This window comes from Diospyros lotus, chromosome 3 (assembly GCF_014633365.1).
Source record: "Diospyros lotus cultivar Yz01 chromosome 3, ASM1463336v1, whole genome shotgun sequence".
Taxonomy (NCBI): Eukaryota; Viridiplantae; Streptophyta; class Magnoliopsida; order Ericales; family Ebenaceae; genus Diospyros; species Diospyros lotus.
The window spans coordinates 14,681,124-14,707,193 of record NC_068340.1 but is presented as its reverse complement, the minus strand read 5'-3'; the positions used below and the strand labels follow the sequence as shown (position 1 = coordinate 14,707,193).

Genomic DNA, 26,070 nt, shown 5'->3' with positions numbered 1-26,070 from the left:
AAGAAATAATCACAATATTATTCTCACATAATCAATCATGCATAATCACAAAATCTCATGAATTTTGTCAAGAAGCATATATTTCAACAATCATGATAATCCAGCATAGTCAATTCCTTTTCCTTAACACTGTTAAATCTAGAATCAATAATCAAATAGAACAGTTCCCAATTTTGAATTAACTATGCATTGAACCAAAGTTAATATAGGAAACATGAAATCGGCCTAAACATGAAAATAAAACATTCTTTTTAAAAGAAAATCATCATTTATGCACATTATAAATTTCTTCTTTTTTTCTTTGGCAATAACGAAAATTGAGAATTATTGAATTTCCCACCCCCACACTTAAATTAAACATTGTCCCTAATGTTTAAAAATAGGAAAAGAGAAAAAGAAAAGCAATACTCCCTTGATGTAGGCCTTCTTGAAATGCTTGAAGATGATTGGCCTTATTCTTTTGAAGAAGAGAAACCAGATTTCTTTATTCAACGTGTCCTAAAAAGAAGGGAAAGAAAAAAAAATTGAAATAAGAAATCAATCCAAGAATATTCTAAAAAGTAAGAAATAAAAAGAAAAAAAAAATATTTTGAATGGGTTACCTCCCATCAAGCGCTTCTTTATAGTCATTAGCTTGACTTAGTTATCATTCTCAAGGATCCTTCAAGTGAATGGTGGATTTGGAGAAAGATATATGTCCACCATCAACATAATGCTTCAACCGTTATCCATTAACTTTGAAAGTGCCCTTAGTTTCATGAGAGACTTCAATTGCACCATAAGGGAAAACTTGAGTTACTGTGTATGGACCACTCCATCTTGACCTTAGCTTGCCTGGAAAAAGTTTCAATCTAGAATTATAGAGAAGAACCTTCTCTCCAACTTTGAACTCCTTTTTAATGTGCGCATCATGCCATGCCTTGGTTCTTTCCTTATAAAGCCTAGAATTTTCATAAGCTTCATGCTGCCATTCTTCAAGCTCATTCAATGTCATCTTTCGTTGTGTACCTGCAACTTGCAAATCAAAGTTAAGCAATTTGATAGCCTAATATGCTTTATGCTCTAATTCAACAGGAAGGTGACAAGTCTTACCAAAAACTAGTCGATAAGGAGACATTCCAATAGGTGTTTTGAAAGCTGTTCTGTAAGCCCAAAGTGCATCATCTAATTTTAAAGACCAATCCTTTCTAAACAAGCTCACAGTCTTTTCCAAAATATTTTTCAATTCCCTATTTGAAATTTCCACTTGTCCACTAGTTTGAGGATGATAAGGGGTAGCCATCTTATGAGTAACACCATATTTAGCCAATAAATTTTCAAATTGTTTATTGCAAAAATGTGTACCTCCATCACTAATGATAGCTCTAGGAGTACCAAATCTAGTGAAAATATTTTTCTTCAAAAATTTTATGACAACCCTTGCATCATTAGTGGGACATGCACTAGCTTCCACCCGTTTACTCACATAATCAACTGCAACAAGTATATACTCATTATTGAAAGATTTAGGAAAAGGACCCATGAAATCAATACCCCAAACATCAAAAATATCACAAATAAGAATATCGTTGAGGGTCATTTCATTTTTCCTTGAGATATTACCTGTCCGCTGGCATCGATCACAAGCACTTACATAAACATAAGCATCCTTGAATAAGGTAGGCTAATAAAAGCCACTTTGCAAAACCTTAGCCGCTGTCTTAGAAGGTCCATGATGTCCACCCACTTCTTTGTCGTGACAAAAACTGAGTATGATATGCATTTCCTCCTGTGGTACGCATCTCCTCACCATGCCATCTCCACAAATCTTGTATAAGTATGGCTCCTCCCAAAGATAGTACCTTACATCTGATAAAAACTTTTTCTTTTGATGAAATGACATCTCAGGGGGCAACTCATTACCTACAAGAAAATTAGCAAAATCAGCATACCAAGGTTCATCATTATCTCGCACAAAGCATAATTTTTCATCAGGGAATTCATCATGCAAAGATTGTTTAGCCATGCTTTCCACATGCTCCCCATCTAATCTTGACAAGTGATCAGCCACCAAGTTTTCAATGCCTTTTTTATCCTTAATTTCTAGGTCAAATTCTTGCAGCAATAAAATCCATCTTAACAACCTAGGTTTAGCATCTTTTTTAGCAAGTAAATACTTTAATGCAAAATGGTCAGTATAGACAATTACTTTAGACAATATCAAATAAGGTCTAAATTTTTCAATAGCAAACATTACAGCAAGTAGTTCCTTTTCAGTTGTTGAATAATTTTTCTGTGCATCATTCATAGTTCTACTTGTGTAATAAATGGTATGAAATTTCTTGTCTATTCTTTGTCCTAAAACTGCACCTAAAGTATCATCACTTGCATCACACATGATCTCAAAAGGCAAATTCCACATGGGGGCTGAAACAATAGGAGCTTGGATCAATTTCTCTTTCAAACAATTAAATGCATGTATACAATCATCAGTGATTTGAAAAGGCACATCTTTTACTAGAAGATTAGTTAAGGGCTTGGCAATTTTAGAGAAGTCCTTAATAAATCTCCTATAAAAACCTGCATGTCCCAAAAAACCTCTAACTTCTTTTACGGATTTAGGAACAGGAAGTTTTTCAATTAATTCAATTTTAGCTCGATCCAGTTCAATGCCTTTAGATGACACTTTGTGACCCAAAACAATCCCTTCTCTAACCATAAAGTGACACTTTTCCCAATTAAGAACGAGATTAGATTCTTCACATCTTTTGAGCACCCAAGATAAATTATGCAAGCATGCATCAAATGAAGATCCAAAGACAGAGAAATCATCCATAAAAATTTCCATAAAATCATCAATGAAGTCTGAAAAGAGAGAAATCATGCACCTTTGAAATGTTGCAGGAGCATTACATAAACCAAAGGGCATTCTCCTAAATGCAAATGTTCCATATGGGCATGTAAAAGTAGTTTTCTCTTGGTCTTTAGGAGCAATAGGAATTTGATGATAACCAGAATAACCATCAAGAAAACAATAAAATTCTTGACCCGCAAGTTTTTCAATCATTTGATCAATGAAGGGAAGGGGAAAGTGATCTTTTCTAGTAACATCATTTAATTTCCTACAATCAATACACACCTTCCATCCCATTACTGTTCTTGTGGGAATTAATTCATTATTTTCATTTTTCACCACAGTGATCCCACCCTTTTTAGGCACAACTTGCATAGGACTTACCCAAGAAGAATCAGAGATAGGAAAGATAATACCTGAATCAAGCCATTTTATCATCTCTTTCTTTACTACCTCTTGCATATTAGGATTTAACCTTCTTTGGGATTGCACCATAGGCTTGAATCCTTCTTCCATCAAGATTTTGTGCATGCAAATTGATGGACTTATTCCATGAATATCAGCAATGCTCCATCCAAATGCCTTTTTGTGCTCCATAAGCACCCTCATCAACCTTTCTTCCTCAAGACCTATCAAAGAAGAAGAAATAATCACAAGTAAGCTAGATGAATCCCCCAGATACACATATTTTAAATGAGAAGGAAGAGGTTTAAGTTCAAGAATATGAGGCTTCTCAATTGATGGCCTGGCTTTCAAAGAAGAGGAAGAGGAAACATCCAAAGGTAGCAATTTGTGTCTTTTGGATGGATTAAATTTTTGCTTTTCTCCCAAATAGCCCACAGCCTCCTTGTGTTGTTCATCTAAAATTTGATCCTTCACATCAAAAGAGTTAGCAATGCAATTTTCTATGGGGTCATCTAACCTTAATGCATGAAATTTCCTATCCACCAAATCATCAATGCAATCTATCCTTAAGACTTCATTTTCATTTCCATTTGAATGTTTCATAGCCTTAAACACATCAAACACAACTTCTTCATCATTAATTCTAAGGCTAAGTTTTCCTTGTTGGACATCAATTAAAGCTCTCCCAGTGGCGAGAAAAGGTCTCCCTAAAATTAGGGGCATATCATGATCTTCTTCCATGTCTAGAACAATAAAGTCAACAGGAAAAATAAATTTATCTACTTTTACCAAAACATCCTCCACTTCTCCCCTTGGATATTTGATACTTCTATCAGCCAACTGAAGAGAAACAGTGGTGGGTGTTGTTTCTTTTAATCCAAGTTTCCTGAAAACAGAAAATGGCATCAAATTAATACTTGCATCGAGGTCACATAAAGCCTTATCAAAATTAATTCCACCAATAGTGCTAGGAATAGAAAAGCTCCCTGGATCCTTAAGTTTTGGAGGCAATTTATTTTGTAGAATTGCAGAACATTCTTCATTAAGTTTCACCATCTCAAATTCCTCCAACTTTCTTTTTTTTGCAATTATGTCTTTCAAAAATTTGGCATAACTTGGCATCTGTGATATAGCATCAAGGAGAGGGATGTTAAAATGCAACTTTTTAAACACCTCTAAAAATTTAGCAAATTGTTTATCCAAGTTAGCCTTCAAAAATCTTTTAGGAAAAGGAAGAGGAGGTTTGTAAGATTTTAAATTAAGTGAAGAAGAACTCCATTTTTTCTCCGTTGATAAATCACGATCCTCTTCTTTGACTTCAAGCTCTTGGTTTTCTTCCTATTTTGTACACTCTTCATCTTTTTCTTTACTTTCAAGTTCTTTTCCACTTCGCAAAGTGATGGCTTTTACATGTTCCCTTGGATTCTTCTTAGTATTGCTAGGCAAGTCTCCTTGTGGTCTTTCTGAAATTGCTTGGGCAAGTTGTCCAATTTGAGTTTCCAAGCTTTGCATTCTTGCTTCTATACTATTGATAAATTTTGCCATCATATCTTCCAAATTTGGCTTCTTCTCCTGTGGAATTTGATGTTGTTGTTGTTGAGAGCCAGGGGGCACTCTTTGTTGATTATTACTCCAAGAAAGATTAGGATGGCTCCTCCATCCTGGATTGTAAGTGTTGGAGTAGGGATTAAAATTTGACCTGTTGCCACCATAAGAAATAAAATTAGCTTATTCAGAAGAACCAGAAGAAAAAGGATTTCCTACTTGACAATCTACACTAGCATGTCCTCCTCGCCCACAAAGCTCACAAGAAAGAAAATGGGAAGAAGAAGAAGAAGAAGAAGCATTCATAGCTGAAACCCCCAAATTACCCAAATTCTTATTTAATTCAGCAATTTGAACAGATAAAGCAGTGATAGAATCAACATTATAAATTCCAACTCCCTTTTTATTTACTCTCTCATTGTCCCATTGATAACTGTTGGCTGCCATCTCTTCCAAAAGTTCATATGCTTCCTCGGGAGTTTTCCTCATAAGGGTACCACCTGTAGTTGCATTTAACATTGAACGAGAAGATTGATTAATGCCACTATAAAAAGTTTGCACTTGCATCCAAACAGGTAGACCATGGTGAGGACATTTCCTAAGCATTTCTTTAAATCTCTCCTACGACTCATATAAGGATTCATTACCAAATTGTGAAAAAGTTGTTATGTCATTCCTTAATTTAGCCGTTTTAGAAGGTGGAAAATATTTAGATAGAAACTTTTGTGCCAAATCATTCCATGTAGTAATAGAACCTGCTAGAAGAGAATTAAGCCATTCTTTTGCTCTATCTTTCAAGGAAAAGGGAAACAACCTAAGTCGAAGTGCATCCTCACTAACTCCATTATGCCTAAAAGTATCACATATTTCAAGAAAATTAGCAATATGAGAGTTAGGATCATCATTAGGGCCAAAAAATTGTACACTCATCTGGATCATCTGAATAATTGCAGGCTTGATCTCGAAGTTGTTTGCTTGCACATTGGGCCTCCTAATGCTTGATGTAGTGCCATCCAGAGTAGGTGTAGTATATGAGCTCAATGTCCTTGGATTAGTTTGAGTTGCTTGTTCTTGCTCCATCTTGTTCTTTTTCTCCTTCTTTTTCTTTTTCAAAGTTTTTTCAATTTCTTGATCAAGGGGTTTCAATTCTCCACCACTAGCGTGTGTCATGTACCATTGACACCTACAAAGAAAAAGAAAAATACTAAAAATTAAAAAATTAAAAATAAAATTTCTAAAAGAAGAAATAATAATAATAAATAATTAAATTAAATTAAAATTGCAAAACCTAAGAGAAAACAAAAAGATGTTCAATCTAAGGCTAACTTATGTAGTTTTGATATGCAATAAACTAGTCCCCGACAACGGCGCCAAAAACTTGATGTGTGATTTTATGCACAATTAATTCGGGCAAGCGTACCCTAGTCAAATCTGCATATAGTGACAAAAAGATGTCGATCCTGATATTTTACTCTTGAGTAATAAAATGGTTTTGATAATGACTATATGAAAATCAATATATGAAAATCAATCTATGTGGATTATATGAATGAGAAAATGAATTTTTAGTATATAAGTCTTAAAGCAAGATATGAAATCCTATAGAGGAAATATTAAGTATGGCTTGTTGAGAGAGATTTGTTTCAAAATATACTTTTGATAATCTCAACTTGCTTTCAAAATAATCAAAATGAGCTTTCAAAATAATCAAAATGAGGATTCAAAAGAATCAAATGAGGATTTGATAAATTTTCAATCTTTTCAGAAGGATAGTCGACTATGTTTTTCATTCTGTTGACTATGCCTGAAAATAGTCGACTATTCTATTTGATTTGTCGACTATTCAAGGCATCTGTCGACTATTTTAGCATCTGTCGACTATCGAGTAAGGATAGTCGACTATGCATTTTGGTCTGTCGACTATTTTTGTTCATAAGTTTCAAAATTTTCTTCACATTTTTGCATCTGTCGACTATTGGAATGTGTCTGTCGACTATTGAAAATTTGTGTTATAAGATAGTCGACTATTCGTTTTGTCTGTCGACTATTTCTTGCTTTACATGTAAAAATAGTCAACTAATCCTTTTCTCTGTCGACTATTGTGTTTCACAGAATTTTATAACGGCTAGTTTTTCAACTCCAACGGTCACAAAAACGGCTAGTTTCTTCTTCAATCTTTATGGATGCTTATATATACAACTCATGGATGATCAAGGAGAGGCTAATGGACGGAAACGAGATGATCTAGCAATTGCAAACAATTTTATTCGAGCTTACAGTGTTTGGGCTTTCATTGTTTTATTTTTCTCTCCAAGGCTTTGTTGTTCTATCATTGTAAATTTATTGTTAAGCCTTGTTTTTCATTGTGAGAGAATTTATAACTAAGAGTGTTAACTTTTAGCTTATCTCTTTCATTTGTATCGTTGTTATTTTCCTAGCTTGTGTAGTTAGAGGGCCCATTTGAGTGGGAGGTTGTATTTCCTAGTTTCGGACTAGAGGACCTACTCGGATTGAGTAGGGGGTTGATAATAAATGGTTTGAAAAATTCTTAATGAGGAGATAAGGTAATGGATTAGGCTTGGGTTAAGCCGAACCACTATAAATCTTTGTGTTCTCTCTTGCTTATGTTTTTTGATTTGTTTATCATTGCTAACTTTTCATTATCCTCACTTGCATTGAATTTTTATTTTCAATCAAAATGATTTCAAAGTTTTAAATCAAGTTTTTAAAATAACCAATTCACCCCCCTCTTGGTGTGTGCCATAGCACCTCCCGTTTTAACAGATCCCACGAGGACTAGATCACAATACTAAAATGGTTCTAAATTAACCTAAGTTGAACCAATTAATTAATCGATGAATAAAAATAAAAATAAAAATAAAAACTAATTATAAGAAACTAATGTCAAACTAAATTGTTTTAGAAGAAAAACGAATAAGGGAATGCAACTAGGGTTTAGATTTCATTTAATTTAGGTTATGTAATTATCTATTCAACCCAATTCAAAATCACAAATACCTTTACAGTATTTTATAATTATTTGCATGTGATGGTAGATTTCTCCCAATTAATTAATAAGCTTTCTCAAGTCATATTAATCCTTTATTAATTCAAGTTCACTGTCAGATTTCTGATCAAATATCAACAAAATAAATAAGTATTAAGTTCTTTGGAAACCTCTAATCTCGGAAGGGGATTTGACTCACTAAGCTTCCTCGATTCCCACACATGAGCTAATCATCTTTCGATCTCATAGTCAAACATGTGATTTATATTGTCTTTGAATCTAATTTGTAACAATCCTTTAGTCAGTCATGCATAAATTATTAAATCATTAAAATGTGGTCAATCTTTTAAAGCATTAAACACAACAATATAAAATCCACGTGCAAATAATAATCGGGTTTTGAATCAAATTAAACAAATAATCAAATAATCCTAGAATTAAAATCCATCCAAACCCTAGCTAAAACAATTTAACTAAACATTATTAAAATAAAAATAAACACTAAAATTGAAAAGAGAAGGAAATTCTCTGCCCAGATCTAAAACAGATCTGGGTGTGCGCCGCTTCAATTTCTCCTCTATGAACAGATCCAAAAGAAGTTCGCCTGTGCGCCGCTTCAATTTATAGCATTCCCTTTGTGCCTCCAATCTTAATTCCTTTCTAATGTGCGTGGCTTCTCTTCAAATCCTTCGTTGTGCGCCGTCCAGAGACGCTTTTCTTCTTCAATTCCAATCCCCCTTTTAATTCAATAAATAATATATATATATAGGATGCACGGCGCCTAGCTTGAGTCCCATTCCCATTTTTTTTTACTTTTTTCAATATTGTATTATATATATATATATATATAGCACATGTGCCATGCCTCAACTCCCCCACATTCACGCCACTGCCACCAATATATAGACATATTATATATATTTTTTATAATAATATTATATATATATAAATAATAAAAGATGATATATAAAATAATATATATAAATAATATAACGTAATATATAATATAATATACAATATTTAATATATTATAACTTTAATTATATTATACTATTAGTTATTTAAAATATTTATTTATTTTAAAATTAATTTTATAATATATTTTTTTTCTTTTTATGCTCAAATCTTCAAATTAATTTCCTTTGCCGAGTTCCTACAAAAATATTCTCATCAGCGAAGGCACGACTCCTTAGACTCTTGCGTCCGTCAGCAATTAAAAATAGATTGTTGTATTTTGGCAACAACAGCTTCCAAGCTTCAATCCAAGCCATCCATGTGGCATCACCATATTAATTCCCCAATTTAGGAAAAAATCAATTATTTTTTCTCATAATTTAAAATTCACTATTTTTCCTATTTTTCATAATTTAATTCTTTTATGGAATTCTACTCCAAATTACTAAAATGCCCTTTGTGAATTATTAATCTCATATATCTCTACATAAATTCAAAAAAGGGAAATTAATTCGCTTCCATACTTAATTTCACCTAGGAATTATTTTTAATTTACCAAATTATCCTTTATTAGACTTCACTATCCAAATTACCAAAATGCCCCTCTCATAGGGCACCATTATTTTCAAAGATCAATCACCTCCTCAAGGACATTTTTGAAAGTTTATCACTTTTTTTTTTCATTCTCCTAACACCAGTAACACTAAGGTTACACGGAAGGCTTGGATTTATCTTTTTCCTATTGAGGATTGTGTGTCGTAATTACTATGTATGTATCTCGAATGACGCTCTGTGGACGTTGTATAAGGAAGATGCCATGATAGAAGTTTATTTGTTGGATTTTGAAATTTATGTATCGCAATTGTACTTATATGGAGACTACATAGTGGAAATCCTTATTATATAGCTTTTAGCTAGTTTTCAGGTTCGATCATTCACTTCCGTCACTAAGGATTTTCATAACGCCCGTACGTGATATTAACTTGTATTTAACATCATTATATATTTAAAAAAATGAAGAGTTACACCGGGAGACCAGAGTCTTTTTAGGACTATTAACAATCTTCGGGAGACCAAGTCTCTTGAAGTGAGCTTACGTATCTGAGAGATGTTTCAGTCTCTCAAATACAACAAATACTAAACTAATTGTTATATATAACAATTAGAGGAGCTTTCAGTCTTACAAGGTGTGACCTTCGAATAATCACAAAATTAACTATTTTTGCTATTTATTAATAAATACAACTGGATTAAGATTTTAGGGTATGTTTAATTGTAGAGAATATTTTTTAATTTTTAATTTTATTTTTATAATTAAATAGATCTTAACATTTTATGTTTAAAAACTAATAGTATTTATTTAAAAATAAAAATATATTTTTTATAAGTAGAAAATATTTTTTTGATATTTATCAATTCATAGTATATAATCAAAAATTAGAAATTAAATTTTATGTCTTATGTTGCGGGTATTTCATGCTCTACTCTTTATGGGCTGGACTTAATTCAGCGGGTCGACCCAATCGCATAAGGTCTAGTAGACCTCGAGCTGAGCTCGTTGAAGTGAGCTCGCACATTGATTGGAGCTCATGTTCAGATCGCGGGGCCAAGCAAGCTCCCGAAAATGCCTCAAAACTCGTCAGCCTATCCGTGCAAGCTCCCAACCACGCTTTGAGCGAGCTCCCAGCAACTCTTACAGCTCATCGGCCTGGCCAACCAGCTTGTATAACAAGATGGTCATTCGCCCGAGAATAATAGTAGGCTAGGCACAGGCCCAACCTGGCCCCAATCTCTCGGCCCATCTGACTGGCCCATGCCAGTCCCATGTTGGTCCTTTGCAACAACATCATTATAGCCGTGTTTGGGTTTCCGTGCGTTCACCTTAAATCCCATCCTCATTAATGACGGATCTCATCTACATTAATGAGGATCTCGTCGGCGCCTTGTTGCTGCATGGACGTTCCCACCAACACCGGCTATTCCATCGCATCATCTGCATACGTATAACGCATGAAGGAGGACATATTTTCATATATATCAACCAGCTCTTTTGAGAGCCATGGTATATTTTTTCCCACTCACTAATACCTTGCACACTTACTTACTCGCTCACTGACTTGGGCATTGAAATACCTTGCAAGGACGAGCTGCCAGGTCAACAAGTCGAACCAAATATCCCATTTCCTCTCTCTTGGATCCACCACACCAGTGCGGACTAACGAATCACCGTCGACCAATTTCGAACGTCGACATTTTGGCGTTAGAAGGAGGGCCCGCTTTGGTCAACATCAATGCCAAAAATGAGAAATACAAGAGGTTCTGAAGTAATGACCAACTGACCTATGAACCATGCTAACCGTCTGCCAGAAATTACACAAGTTGGGGGAGTTATGGCGTCTGCTTCCATGCCTTCTCCGGCTGGATCTATCCCTGGAGTCCCTGCATGGTGTTCTTATCTGCCCGTGGCTCCTACCCCTGGTATAGAAGTCACGTAGACCTGGTAGCAACGTCAAGAAACATTAGAGAATACGGTCATGCAGCTCGCTAAAGTGATTAAGGCGTTGGCACAAACAAAAGTCCAGACAACACAGACACAAGCGGGGGCTTCTCGACCTCCAGGTGGAAGGCCTCCTCCAGAGGAAAGAGGAGCCGGAAGGGATATGCGGCAAGCTGGATCGTTGATCACCCTAAAATATACCGCAAGTGTACGGGTCGAACAAGTAATATAATAGTAAGTAAGAATATCGTTCCCACGAGTAAATATTTCAAATACCAAATTTATAAACTTTCTTTATTATTTAGACAATAAAAATTTTAGATTTAATAAAGAACGGAAAAAAAAAGTTATTAGATTAATAAAATAAAATTAATTTGGAAGGCAACTTGAATCAAAGAAATAAGTGGATTTTAATAACTAAGGCACATGTATGAACCTAACTATGCAATGCAAATCATAGATTTTTATGCGAATGAATTGGTTAATTGAGTATGTGATGGCGAAATCTCCTAACGCATTTGTTACCCTATTTCTAGGTTATAACGAGTCTATTCTCATTTAATAACTTCTTATATTTTTATGAAAGTTTAATCAAATGAAAACGCAATACAATTTGTGAAATTCTTAGCGTATCACTAAAAGCCGCACAAAGAAACCGAATTCTATTTCTAGTCGATTTTACTTTATGGTGTATGGTGCCTACGATGCAATCCCCAAACTATCTCCTTTCGGTCTCAAGATTAGGCATCAAATCATGTAAATAGTGGCCAATTATTTACAACCATTAAATTCAATACCACACAACTCAACATAACCCAAATTATTCAATCATATAAAATTATAAAAAATGCATCATCATAGTTTCGGCCAATACATGGCCTTAGTTCAACAGATTAGTTCATGGAAGAATTAATTAGAATCCAAAGTAACATTAGGAGCATAAGAGAATTAAATAAATAAGGAAGAAGAAAAAATAAATCCCCTAGCCCAGATCTGAAACAGATCTGGGTGTTGAATCTGTGTTGCTCGCCGCTTCTTGCGTCCACCTGCTTTCACAGCGTGCGCCACTTCCTGCTGTTCCTCCTGCCACTCTTTCAATCTCCCTTATTTTATTCCATTAGCCTTTACTGTACGCTGCACAATTTCTCTAATTTCGCCGTCTCCCAAGTCCCTGCCCAAAAAATCCATTCTTATGTTATTATTATTATATATATATATATATATATAGGGCATGGAGTTCCAATTGGACTCCATTTATTATATTAATAAATTATTATATGCACACACCACAGACGCATGCACGCTACTTCACACACACACACATATATAATATAATATAATATAATATTTAATATTTAATATTTAATATACTTTTAATTATTTATAATATTTATTTATATTGTAATATTAATTTATAGTATTAACTTTATAATATCTTTTTTATTTTTTATTTTTTATTTTTTATTTTCATTTTTATTTTTTTTTTCAACCCAAACACAAAGTAACATTCATGTAAAATAACAAAAAATATTAAAAATTAAATATATATAAAAAAACTCAAAACACTAGACAATTATAGATAAAACACATAAAATACTTAAAACACTACTTAATTATGACCAGTAAATGTGTGAATAAATTTCTACATCAAATACCCTCAAATTTGAATTATTGCTTGTCCTCAAGCAAAGAAAATAAATTTTATACTCAAACACAAAACTTATAATTGTAATCATTTATCACATTCAAATCATTTGTTATGCCCACATTTAAATCCTTAATTTAAAATGTAACAATAGCAAATAAAGGAAACTAAGCATATTTACGTTCCTCAGTTCAAGAATCTATACACAATTCTAAACTCAATTATGTTTTGTCATGTAACCCGCACGATTGAATAGTGCAACAACTATTCTTGCAATTATCCCTTCTCACTACTACAAATAAAGGTAGTAAAGTAGGGTTTTTTTTTTTCTTCTTTTTTTTTTCCCTCTTCTTTTTTTTTTTCTACTTAAACGAGTGCATTTTATGCTCCATCTCGTTTTTTTTCTTTTTTTTCTTTTTTTTATTGAACAAGTGCATTTTATGCTCCATCTCGCTCAACATTATTCACTCTATTTACTTAAACCCTGTTTAGGCCTAGCTCAGAAGGAATAATCACAAGAAAAGTATTGCAGTTATCTTTCATGCATAGTCACACAACTCACACAACTTCGCAAAGAACAATACTTCAATGATCTTAAAACCCAAGTATACTTAATCTTGCTTTATAAGATATTGCTCATTCCAAATCAAAGATTCAATGTTAAACACAATAAAGAACCCAAATACAAATCTTGATTCCAAATAACAGGTTATGCTTATTTTATCTTTCACAAAATTTTTTAGTCTAGGGGTTGGCCAAATATACACCTGACATAAGTTTTGCAAAAAATTTTAATATCAAAAACACCCAAGCAAAACCAATAACATGTATTAACAATTAATAATTCCACCCCCCAAACTTATTTAACACATTGTCCTCAATGTGAAAGACAAAGAAAAACTAGAATGAAAAATGAATACTCCACTGGCCACATAATTGAACATTACGAATACCCATGCCAGTCCAAATTGAATCAGCTTTATTTTTCTTTCTTTTGAACCTGCACAACATCACAAGTATGGGTTTTTGGTTATATTTATTCAACAAAACTAAAATGAAATAAAAAAATAAAAAGAAAAAAAAACTTGGAAACAAAAAGGAAAAAGAGCTTGGGTTGCCTCCCAAGAAGCGCTTGTTTATAGTCATTAGCTTGACTAGGTTTCTATCTTCACGGAGGCTTGAATCCTTCTTCTATCAAAATTTTGTGCATGTCGGTTGATGGACTTATTGCTTGAATGTTAACAACTTTCCATCCAATCCCCTTCTTTTGCTCTCTAAGCACCCTTATTAATTTTTCCTTTCCACAACTTGGTGGTTTGGTTTTTGAAGAAAGAGAAGAAACATCCAAAAGTAGCAAGTTGTCTCTTTTGGATGGATAACCTTTTTGCTTTTTTTCCAAATAGCCCATGGCCCCAGCCTTGTTTTTGGCATTTAAAATTTGTTCCTGCTCATCAAAAAATTAGCAATGCAATTTTCTATGGGCTCATCTAAACTCTCTACTAAATCATTAATGCCATCTATCCTTAAGACTTTTTTTTCATTATTATTAAAATATTTCGTAGCCTTAAACACATTGAAAGTAACTGTCTCATCATAAATTCTAAGGCTAAGTGTTCCTTGTTGGACATCAATCAAAGCTCTCCCTGTGGCAAGAAAAAGGCCTCCCTAAAATTAGGGGCATATCATAATCTTCTTCATGTCTAGAACAATGAAGTTAATAGGAAAAATAAACTTATCCACTTTTACCAAAACATCTTCCACTACTCCCCTTAGATATCTAATACTTCTATCAGCCAACTAAAGAGAAATAGTGGTAGGTGTTGGTTCTTTTAGTCTAAGCTTCCTGAAAATAGAAAATGGCATCAAATTAATGCTTGCACCAAGGTCACATAAAACTTTATCAGAATTAATTTCACCAATAGTGCAAGGAATAGAAAAGCTCCATGGATCCTTGAGTTTCGGAGGTAATTTGTTTTGAATCACAGCACTGCATTCTTCAGTCAAGGCAATGGTCTTATAATCCTCCATCTTCCTCTTGTTTGACATAATTTCTTTCAAAAATTTTGCATAAGTAGGAATCTGCGCTAAAGCATCTGCAAATGGAATGTTAATGCGCAATTACTTAAAAATTTCAAGAAAATTTTCAAACTGTTTATCAACCTTATTTTGTTTAAGCCTTTGAGGAAAAGGGATAGGAGGAACATAAGGTTTAACAAGTGGTGTTAGGGATGGTATCTCATTTTGCTCATTCTCATCACTAATCTCAACATTACTCTTTTTATCAACATCACCTGTAACATGTTCGCTACTTACCTCACCAAGTTGCTTACCACTTCTTAATGTCATTGCCTTGACTTCCTCTCTTGGATTCACCTTAGTTTTGTTGGGCAACTTACCTTGATCTCTCAAATTTATGGTATTTGATATTTGCCCCAATTGAACCTCCAAATTTCTGTTGAAACTGGCCATCTGGTCTACTTTTGCCTCTAGCTTTTCAAATCTATCTGCAGTGGCATTTGCTAACTTTTCAATTGCTAACTCCCAAGATGGCTTGCTTTCTGGTTGTTGTTGCATCACTCCTTGAGGTCTGGATTGAAAACCAGGAGGATTGCTAAGCCTAGAATTGCTACTGCCGCCCTGATCCCTCCAGGAAAAATTGGGGTGATTTCTCCAACCTGCATTATAGCTGTTAGAATATGGGTTATTTTGCTAGTTCTGCATGTTATAATTTGAAATATACTGAGCTTGCTCAACCTGCATACAATCAGAACCCAAGTGAGCATTCTCATACCAATCACAATTACTGGCATAATTGAAATTAGAATAAACAGCATTGACATTCCCTAACTTACCAAACATTTTTACAAGATTGTCCACCTTGGCATTTAACATATTAATGCCATCAACTTCATATATACCCGAGGCTTTCTTAGGCATACCTCTCTCAATAGACCATTGATAATTGTTGGAAGCCATTTCTTCAAGCAGCTCGTAAGCATCCTCTGTAGAGTTACCCATTAGTGCACCCCCTGCGGTAGCATCTATAGTGATTCTAACTGAATGAGATAGACCATTATAGAATGTCCGCACAATCAACCAGTCAGGCAGACCATGGTGTGGACACCATCTTTGCAATTCCTTAAACCTTTCCCATGCCTCATACAAAGATTCACCATCAAATTGAACAAAACTAGTAATATCATTCCTGAGTTTAGCAGTCTTACCTGGTGGAGAATACTTACTCAAGAATGCTTGTGATATGGCTGCCCATGTGGTAAATGAATTTGGAGCTTTGGAATTTAGCCACACCTTAGCTTTCTCTCAACGAAAAAGGAAACAACCTTAGTCTGATTGCATCCTCATTGACTTCGTTCATTTTGATGGTGTCGCGTATCTTTAAAAAGTTTGCTAAATGTGCTTTAGGATCTTCAGTTGGATTTCCACCAAATTGCCCCTGTTGAACCATCTGAATGAGTCCTGGTTTGATCTCAAAGTTATTAGCAATGACAGCTGGTCTCAGTATGCTGGCTTGAGCTCCAACTGGGTCTGGCATGGCATAATCACGTAGCAATCTCTAATTTTGCTCATGGTTCTAGTTCTGGTTCTGGTTCTGGTTGTGATTTTCTGCCATGATTGTTACTTGTCGTGCTAATCTAGTCCCTTTCTTTATTGCTCGGCAGGTCCTTTCTATCTCTGGATCAAATGGCTGAGTTTCTCCACAATTTATTGGCATGCACAACTCAGCTTACACTGTAAAACAAGACAATGTAAGATAGGCAAAAAATGAAATAAATAAATAAATAAATAAATAAAGAATAAAAAATAACAATAATAACAAGAAATAAAATAAATCAAAAAAATCACAAAAGACAAAGACACTCAAATATATATATATATACAATCCAAATTAATAAAGAAAAATTTTTAATTTGATATTGAAAAATACTTTCCCCAGCAACGGCGCCAAAAACTTGATCACCCTAAAATATACCGCAAGTGTACGGGTCGAACAAGTAATATAATAGTAAGTAAGAATATCGTTCCCACGAGAAAAGATTTCAAATACCAAATTTATAAACTTTCTTTATTATTTAGACAATAAAAATTTCAGATTTAATAAAGAACGAGAAAAAAATATTAGATTAATAAAATAAAATTAATTTGGAAGGCAACTTGAATCAAAGAAATAAGTGGATTTTAATAACTAAGGCACATGTATGAACCTAACTATGCAATGCAAATCATAGATTTTTATGCAAATGAATTGGTTAATTGAGTATGTGACGGGAAAATCTCCTAACACATTTGTTACCCTATTTCTAGGTTATAACGAGTCTATTCTCATTTAATAACTTCCTATATTTTTATGAAAGTTTAATCAAATGAAAACACAATACAATTTGTGAAATTCCTAGCGTATCGCTAAAAGCCGCACAAAGAAATTGAATTCTATTTCTAGTCTGTTTTACTTTATGGTGTATGGTACCTACGATGCAATCCCTAAACTATCTCCTTTCGATCTCAAGATTAGGCATCAAATCATGTAAATAGTGGCCAATTATTTATAAGCATTAAATTCAATACCACACAACTCAACATAACCTAAATTATTCAACCATATAAAATTATAAAAAATGCATCATCATAGTTTCGGCCAATACATGGCCTTCGTTCAACAGATTAGTTCATGGAAGAATTAATTAGAATCCAAAGTAACATTAGGAGCATAAGAGAATTAAATAAATAAGGAAGAAGAAAAAATAAATCCCCTAGCCCAGATCTGAAATAGATCTGGGTGTTGAATCTGTGTTGCTCGCGGCTTCTTGCGTCCACCTGCTTTTGTAGCGTGCGCCACTTCCTGCTGTTCCTCTTGCCACTCCTTCAATCTCCCTTATTTTATTCCATTAGCCTTCGTTGTGCGCTGCACAGTTTCTCTAATTCCGCCGTGTCCCAAGTCTCTGCCCAAAAAATCCATCCTTATGTTATTATTATTATTATATATATATATATATATTTAGGGCATGGAGTTCCAATTGCATTGCAATTGGACTCTATTTATTATATTAATAAATTATTATATGCACACACCATAGACTCACGCACGCCCCTTCACACACACACATATATATAATATAATGTAATATAATATAATATATATTATATATAGATAATATAATATTTAATATACTTTTAATTATATTAATTTTAATTATTTATAATATTTATTTATATTGTAATATTAATTTATAGTATTAACTTTATAATATCTTTTTTTATTTTTATTTTTTTTTTCAACCCAAACACAAAGTAACATTCATGTAAAATAACAAAAATATTAAAAATTAAATATATATAAAAAAAACTCAAAATACTAGACAATTATAGATAAAACACATATAAAATACTTAAAACACTACTTAATTATGACCAATAAATATGTGAATAAATTTCCACATCAATCGGTCTGCTCCTCTAACGTACACTCTCAAAGGACGGGAGAACGACGACGCCACGATGAGGAGCCGGAGGTGCACCTCGCCAAACAAAGGGCCGGTGTGAGCCCTTGTAGAGATCGCTATGAAGGCATTCATGAAGGAAGTCGCCGACGTGGGAATCCGCGCCATGGAGATTCCTCGGTCGGGGTCAGCATTAGTCATGCTACCCATCGCTACTCCCCTGATCATGAGAATAGGAGCGACCTCCTTCGCGGGATCGCCACCCCTCAGAGTAGGACACCACACGGGAAAAACTGCCCCCCACCAGGCGGTTTGCAAACCTAAACCCTATAGTGGGGGAACTACTGCTGAGGATCCAACAGCTGGAGGCAAGACATGGGGCACACAACCGGAGGGAAGGCTATGAAGAGAGGACCCCATTTTCCAAAGAAATCGAGCTAGAGCCTCTTCCCTGCAGATTTAAGGTCCTTAGAATCCCTTAGTACAATGGGGACAGTGACCCTTACAACCACCTGGATGCCTTTAATGTCCAGATGGACCTGTAAACTTCCAGCTCATTAGCAAAATGTCGAGCTTTCCTTGTGACCTTGGGAGACATACCCTGTAGTATTTGCAATTGGGAGGAGTGCCAGAAGAAATTTATAGACCAGTATAGGTCGCTCCGAAGGCAGCTCGCCCCAACATGCCACCTTGCTACGGTGTTCCAACGGTCTGGCGAATCTTTGAAAGATTATATAGAAAGGTTCAGGTGTGAAGTGAATAATGTGAAAAGCCCTTCTGGTGAGAGTATCTTGACCGAGATCTCCGTCGGGCTTCGAAAGTATGGGAAGCTCTACGAAAGCATTTACAAGTCTCCAGTAAGAGACCTTGGTGAGTTCTATGAGCGAGCTGCAAGGAGGTCCGATGGGAGGAAGCTTTCGGATTGAAAAAACCAAGCGACCAGAAAAAAATGGGAGAACACACTGGCCAAAATAAGAAGAGAGGTGAGAAAGACATCTGTAAAGAAGGTCGCGGACGGAGCCCCAACGATCAGACTACTAAGAAGGCAAGATATGGGCAGGGAGTGGAACGACCTGCATGCCAAGGTCGGTATGAAAGTTATAGTGTCTTATCTGACTCCCAGGATAAGATCTTTGCCACGGAGCGCAATAAGGAAGACTTTGGAAGGCCTAACCCTCTGAGGACTCCCGATAAATACAGAAGCAAGAGCAAATTCTGTGCTTATCACAATGAGGTAGGGCACACCACCTCCGAGTGTTGGGTGTTAAAGGACGCGATTGAAGAACAAATCAGGAGGGGTCGCCTGCGTGACTATGTTGTGCGTCCGAGAGATCAACAATCCAAACAACCAGCCCAACCAAGTCCTCACCGAGCTCCCGAGTCGGACCAAACACCTACGGTGAGAACCATCTTTACCATTCACGGAGGGCCTCGTATTGTAGGGATTTCTAACAGATCACACGAACAGTACGTTCAGGAAGCCGGTCACCTTCTGCTCGCTGGGGATGGCAGCCAAGAAGGATCCTAGAAATCCAAAATGGCTTCAAATGATATCTCTTTCACCAAGAATGATTCCAGGGACGTGCACTAGCTTCACAACGATGTGGTCCAAGCTCAGATTGGCAACATGGAGGTGCGAAGGGTCATGGTGGACACGGGTAGCTCAGTAAACGTCATGTACAGGGGATGTTTTGACCAAATGGGACTAGGGCCAGACTAGTTGACAGCCTCTCTAGAGCCGCTATATGGATTCGCTGGTGACGCAGTAATCCCGAAAGGACGTATAAGACTCCTGCTAACGATTGGGGAATCAGACCTCCAAACCACAACAATGGCAGATTTCCTTATCATTGATAGTCCCTCCGCATACAACGTCATCATGGGGAGACCTGCCATGAATGACCTGGACCTAGTTGTCTCAACCAAGGCCCTGGCCATCAAGTTTCCAACCCCGAATGGGATCGGATGTGTGAGGGGTGAGTAGTATTCGGTAAGACGCTGCTATGAGGAGGCACTGAAAATAGGGCTCGAAGGAAAAAAGGTGAATATGGTCTCTGGAGGGGAAGCCCGAGTCACTAGGAGCCGGGGAGTCAGTCACGATCTAGACCCACGCGACATGGATTGTGACCGAGTTGGAAGCTCGACAGACGAACTGAAAGATGTTGTAGTCAGTAACCACTATACTGAAAGGCGCCTCCAAGTGGGCAAAAGTCTCTCCCTCGAGGTAAAGTCCCAACTGACTGATTTTCTTAAAGCAAATTTGGATGTATTCGCATGGAACCACTAAGATATGGTGGCAATATACCCAAATATAATGCAGCATCGACTCAATATCAATCCCAACTATAAGCCGGTTCGTCAGAAGAGAAGACCATTGACGGCTGAGCACTATACAGCCCTGAAAGAAGAGGTAGACAAGCTTTTGGCCAACGGATTTATCAGGGAGGCCCATTACCCGACCTGGGTGGCGAACCCGGTCCTGGTGAAGAAGAAGAATGGAAAGTGGAAGACTTGCATCGACTTCACAGACCTGAACAAAGCCTTCCCGAAAGACAGTTTTACTCTGCCTAGAATTAACCAACTCGTGGATGCAACGGTTGGCCACCAGCTTCTGAGCTTCACGGATGCATATTCGGGGTACAATCAGATTCCTATGAACCCCGATGAGGAAGAGCATACATTGTTTATGACGGATCGGGGGCTATACTACTACAAGGTGATGCCCTTTGGACTAAGGAATGTAGGAGCGACGTATTAACAGTTAGTCAACATGATGTTAGGAGATCTAATCAGAAAAACCATGGAGGTATACATTGATGATTTGCTGGTGAAATCCAGACGGATCACCGATCGCATTAGCGACCTAGGGGAAGCATTCCAAGCTCTGAGAAAGTACCAAATGAAATTAAATCCGCTCAAATGCTCATTCGGCGTGGCTTCTGGAAAGTTTTTGGGGGTTCATGATGAATGAAAGGGGGATCGAGGCCAACCCCGAGAAAATCTAAGCTCTACTGGACATGCGGTCGCCCACCAAGACTAAGGAAGTGCAAAGCCTTAATGGCCAGATCGCTGCCCTCAGCAGGTTTGTCTCCAAATCATCTGATAAGTCCATTCCATTCTTCAATGTTTTAAAGAAGGCAAAAAGCTTCGTGTAGACAGAGGAGTGAGAACGCTTTCTAGCAGCTGAAGGAATATATGGGGCTAGCTCTCCTCATGTCAAAGCTAAAGGAAATGGAGGAATTGATCGTTTACTTGGGAGTGTCTGAATATGCTATTAGTGCCACACTAGTGCAAGAAGAAGACCAGGTGCAGTACCCGATATACTATGTGAGCCACAGACTACTCGATGTCGAAACAAGGTACTCCCCCATGGAGAAGCTCGCTTTTGCCCTGGTGGTCGTGTCTAGAAAGCTATACCCCTATTTCCAAGCTAATCAGATTGGCGTGCTGACCAAACATCTACTAAAGCAGATCTTACAGAAGCCTAACTCATCCGGTCGTCTACTCAAGTGGGCTATTGAGCTCGCCCAATTCAACATAGAATACAAGCCAATGATGGCCATAAAGGGACAAGTACTGGCAGATTTCGTCACAGAATTCACAGGACCAGTGGAGGAGCCTATCCCCTCACTCTCTCCAATCTGGGAGTTATTCGTTGATAGTTCTTCCAGTGAGCATAGGTCCAGAGCTGTTGTACTCTTTATAAGCCCGAAAGGACTTAAGATCCTTATGCACTAAGGTTCAGGTTCAGAGTGAACAAAAATAAAGCTAAGTATGAAGCACTACTGGCTGGTCTGCGCTTAGAAAGAGAAGTCAAGGCAGAAAGATTAACATTTTTTAGTGATTCCCAGCTTGAAGTCTTGCAGATACAAGGGGAGTATCAGGCAAAAGGCTCAAAGATGGTAGCGTACCTCCAGAAAGTCCAGGAATTATTTCGCCTTTTCGTGGAGTGCAAAGTGAATCATGTCCTGCGGAGCCAGAACTCTCATGCCGATGCCCTAGCTCGCTTGGTGTCAGTTGGAGATGCAGACTCATTGAGGGCCATCCCCGTAGAGTTTCTAGCAACACTAAGCACGGAGGGGAAAACTGAGACGTTGACAATTGAGCTAAGGCCAGGTTCATGGATGAGGCCGATTGTTGACCATTTACAAGGAGGGAAGTTGCCAAGTGACAAGCAAGAAGCACGGCATACTCGAGCTTGGGTGGCCATATATTGTATTTACGATGATGTGCTGTACAAGCGAGGGTTCTCAGTCCCATTACTTAGATGCATCGACGAGTCTGATTGCCAAGTGGTTCTCACTGAAATCCATGCCGGCCACTGCGACAATCATGCTGGGGGAGTATCCTTGGCTCAAAAGGCATTTCGCTAGGGTTTTTACTGGCCTACCATAAAGCAAGACGCTACGGACCTGGTGAGGAAATGCGACGCATGTCAAAGGTTCGCGAAAGTACCACGAGCTCCCCCTCGCCTATCTTCAACAAATGAGCAGCCCTTAGCCTTTCGCCATGTAACACCCCGTCTTGCCAGGCGTGTCACTATAAGGGTATTCCTGGGATTTCTTTTTTTTTTTTCTTTAAATTCAACACGTGTGGTATTTCAAGAACAATCTTCACATGCAGAAACAAAACCCCGCGAACCCCAGTGTTGCCCGTTTAACTATCAAGATAAATAATCTTAAACTAAACGAGTCTTAATACAACGCAGCGGATACACTAATACCAAAACACCATAGTTCTTACATTGTATTTCCATAGCAAAATACGTAATACAGATCAAATGATAAAATTGCTATATACAACTGTTCATTTACAACCTGAAATGCATATTAAATCCTCCAAACGTTACAACGACTTAACAAACTAAGCACCATTGGCCCTCAACCGGCCACATCCTTGCCCTTGCAGCAGTTCCTGGCTGGAACATTAAACGTTCCAGGGGCATAGCCCAAGTTAGATGATAAACATCTAAGTGACGGCATAAAACAGTTCATACAATGCATGAGAGACACACGAGCATGGCATACTCAGACAAACGTAAATATACAAGACACGTCTAACTCGAGATATCACCTTGACATACTTAATCCCTCGAATGCCCCACTGTGGAACACGTTCACTTGGTCCAACGTTAATCCCTCGAGTGCACCGTCGTGACACCCGTTCACCTGGTTTAACATTATTCCCTCGAGTGCCCCAGTGTGACACCCGTTCACCTGGATTAACATTGTCCCAATCTCAAGTAGACCCCATCCCGCCCCATACGGACCCAACGATGCAATTAAACTTGACCCCAAATGATATGAAAATTTACACGCCATGCATCAACATTTTAAAATAAAACAGTTAATGCAATGTAGCAAATATCGACACAATGATCTTAAGTAAAAGCCTTGTAAAACAATCTATGTCTAGGAGGGTATAACCGCTCACTAGAACCCACCACAAGCACCTAAAAACACTTCCAAGACAAGGAAAAGTTGGAATCAAACCACTCACTTCGAATGTATTCAGATCGCCTCGATCCTCGTGCAACGCCTCGATTTGCGTGCCAAATCCCAAATGCTTGAACTTATACTCAACCTCGAGCCACAATACTTCCTAAACACCATATTTAATTAAGGAAGCATTAAAATCCATTTTCCTCAATTTTCCATAATTTTCTCTATTTTCTCCCAATTTTCTCCTCGATAATTCCAAAATAATTATTTATTCAACTATTTTCCGAAATATTTCAACACAATAAATCCTAAAATAATTAATTAAAAATACTGAAAGAAGAAATACCCAAAATGCCCATTTCACGCGCCCTTACGCGCCTGGTGCGTGGGTGCGTGTGGAGACTGGCGCATGACTGCACGCCCCACCTTCTTCCTCGTTGAACCAATCTCCGGCGGTTGCTCCGATGGCCGAAATAAGGGCACCCCCTTGAAGCCCTTTGCAAGTCGATCCCAACGGCACCAATTTTAGGCCGAAAGGCCACCGAAAAGTGGCCCAAACGGCCAGTTGCAGGTGGCTCGCGACGGTCCGCCTAGGGTTTTCCGGCCATTCTCGAACCAGCTTCAAATGAACACTAAACCATGCCAAATTCTCCAGATTGCCTCAGTGCGAACTCCCGCCCCTTACACTCTTACAGGAGAAGAAGACGTGCGGACGACCTTAGGTAAGCTTGAGATCACATAGGTTCTGGGTTTTTCGAGCTAGAGCTTCATTGCTTCCGATGACGTTGGCAAGGCCACAATCGTCATTTCTGGATGAACTCCGTTTTCCCTAACCAGACCCCCGCTGAAATCAACTATGTCTAAGGCTGACCCTATCTCCCTCTAGCCTCGAATTCCTATGTCCCCCTTTCTAATTTCTTTGAGGTCAAGAGAAGGAGCGAGCTGATAGTCTTAGAGTAAACAGTTGGTGAACTCACAGTTGTCCTTGTCTGTCTTCGCCTCAGAAGCCTTTTGAAGTCCCTATGCCTTGGAGATGGTCAGCTCGGGTTTCCCACCAAAGACGTCTGCAAAAAAAAAAAAAAGAAGATCCGTGAATAGGGAATGAACAAATAAATCATGGTTATAGGGGTGAGCTCAAAGATTACTCACTTGGTACAGGGACAAAACTGAAATTATTAAGGTCGCTGAGGGAGGAGCAAGAAATATAAAACTACTGGGACTTGTAGTCCCCTACGTTGGATTTTCCTTTGGCCTTCCCTTGAGGCAAGAGCTTCTTACAATTAGAAGAATGAGCTACCATATAATACAGCCCGTCCTTGGTACCTTTGAAAGAATAAAGGTACCTAAGGATTTTAGGAGTAGGAAAAAAGAGTTCGTTCTTTCTAAAAATTAAGGTTAATGAGGTTATTTGGGCGTAAGAGTTGGGGGTCAGTTGGAAAGGGGCAAGTTTTAGATCGTTTAAAATGGAAATTAGGTAAGGATGGAGTGGAAACCTAAAATCGAACTCTAGATGTTGAGGACTAACGGCCACAAATCCTGTGGGAGGAAAAGCCGCATGGTCACCAGTGGAAGGCACCATGAGACGTGTGCCGCAAGGAAGTCTGTAGTCCGAAGTGCACGACTTTAGTTCGCTAATCGTCATCTTCGAAGGATAACGCTTGAAGACTTCACGGGTCGCATGCTCCTCGGAAGCTCGCAGGGCAACTGTAGGGCTGGTAGGTTGAGGAATTCTCTCGACGACCTTGAAATCAGACGAAGCCATGTCTTGAACAGTCCGCAACAATACCCTTTCTATGTGTTCCGAAGAGCTAGAGGAGCCATCGTCCTCTACCCTATGGTTGCGATGCTTCTAACCTGATGTAGACATCTAAAAAAAAAGGAAAAGAGTATCAGGTCGTTAATAACAAATCTGCCTTTACGGACCGAAGTTCCTAGGGATGCTTTCTACCTATCAGGTCGTGTTCTTCGCAATTGGGAATGGCTCGAAGGAAAAGGGGGGCTGAGTTTCTAAACCTATTGAACCTCCTGAAGTAAATAAAGACTAACCCTAAAACACGCACAGCCATCGCCAAGAGGGGAGGCGCGAAGACTAAATCGGTAGAAATGGTGAAAGCAGAGACGAAATGGATTAAAGGGGGGAGAGGGGTTATGAGATACTTACTGATTGTGAGAGTTTGTTGCAAGAGTCGAGTCGGAGAACCGGCGAGAAGGCAACGACGAGGGACAAAAAGCTTCGGAGTCGTCAACAATGAAGTCTTGGAGTCGGAAAGAAGAAGAAGGTTGCAGA

The 26,070-nt window shown here is 37.5% G+C and overlaps 2 protein-coding genes and 2 non-coding genes across 4 annotated transcripts; 2 read left to right on the top strand and 2 right to left on the bottom strand.

Annotated features, from left to right (window-relative positions):
- Positions 1–724: 724 nt before the first annotated feature.
- Positions 725–5,863, bottom strand: LOC127796840 (uncharacterized). The gene is made up of 6 exons (XM_052329245.1): positions 5,539–5,863; positions 4,981–5,283; positions 4,609–4,899; positions 1,790–3,462; positions 1,603–1,663; positions 725–1,008 (listed from the first exon to the last, which is right to left on the bottom strand). The coding sequence occupies exons 1-6, from the start codon at positions 5,861–5,863 to the stop codon at positions 725–727; spliced, it is 2,937 nt and encodes a 978-aa protein (XP_052185205.1).
- Positions 5,361–5,467, top strand: LOC127798561 (small nucleolar RNA R71). The gene has a single exon (XR_008022425.1). It is a non-coding gene; the product is annotated as a small nucleolar RNA R71 (small nucleolar RNA).
- Positions 5,864–14,720: 8,857 nt separating the features above from the next.
- Positions 14,721–16,439, bottom strand: LOC127796839 (uncharacterized). The gene is made up of 5 exons (XM_052329244.1): positions 16,228–16,439; positions 15,649–16,091; positions 15,283–15,561; positions 14,870–14,979; positions 14,721–14,729 (listed from the first exon to the last, which is right to left on the bottom strand). The coding sequence occupies exons 1-5, from the start codon at positions 16,437–16,439 to the stop codon at positions 14,721–14,723; spliced, it is 1,053 nt and encodes a 350-aa protein (XP_052185204.1).
- LOC127798555 (small nucleolar RNA R71) lies at positions 15,993–16,099 on the top strand. Its single transcript, XR_008022419.1, has one exon. It is a non-coding gene; the product is annotated as a small nucleolar RNA R71 (small nucleolar RNA).
- Positions 16,440–26,070: the final 9,631 nt, after the last annotated feature.

Bases quoted from the DNA above. Each gene is read 5' to 3' on its own strand.
- LOC127796840 (XM_052329245.1), bottom strand. From the start codon at position 5,863: ATGGAGCAAGAACAAGCAACTCAAACTAATCCAAGGACATTGAGCTCA. The intron at 5,284-5,538 runs GTTCTATTACTA...ATGCAACTACAG, and splicing joins GCTTAATTCTCTTCTAGCAG to GTGGTACCCTTATGAGGAAA. The intron at 1,664-1,789 runs GTGAGGAGATGC...GGCTTTTATTAG, and splicing joins AGATTTGTGGAGATGGCATG to CCTACCTTATTCAAGGATGC.
- LOC127796839 (XM_052329244.1), bottom strand. From the start codon at position 16,439: ATGCCAGACCCAGTTGGAGCTCAAGCCAGCATACTGAGACCAGCTGTC. The intron at 16,092-16,227 runs GTTGTTTCCTTT...TGCTAAACTCAG, and splicing joins GAGGATGCAATCAGACTAAG to GAATGATATTACTAGTTTTG. The intron at 14,980-15,282 runs GTAAGTTGCCCA...TTCCATTTGCAG, and splicing joins CATAAATTTGAGAGATCAAG to ATGCTTTAGCGCAGATTCCT.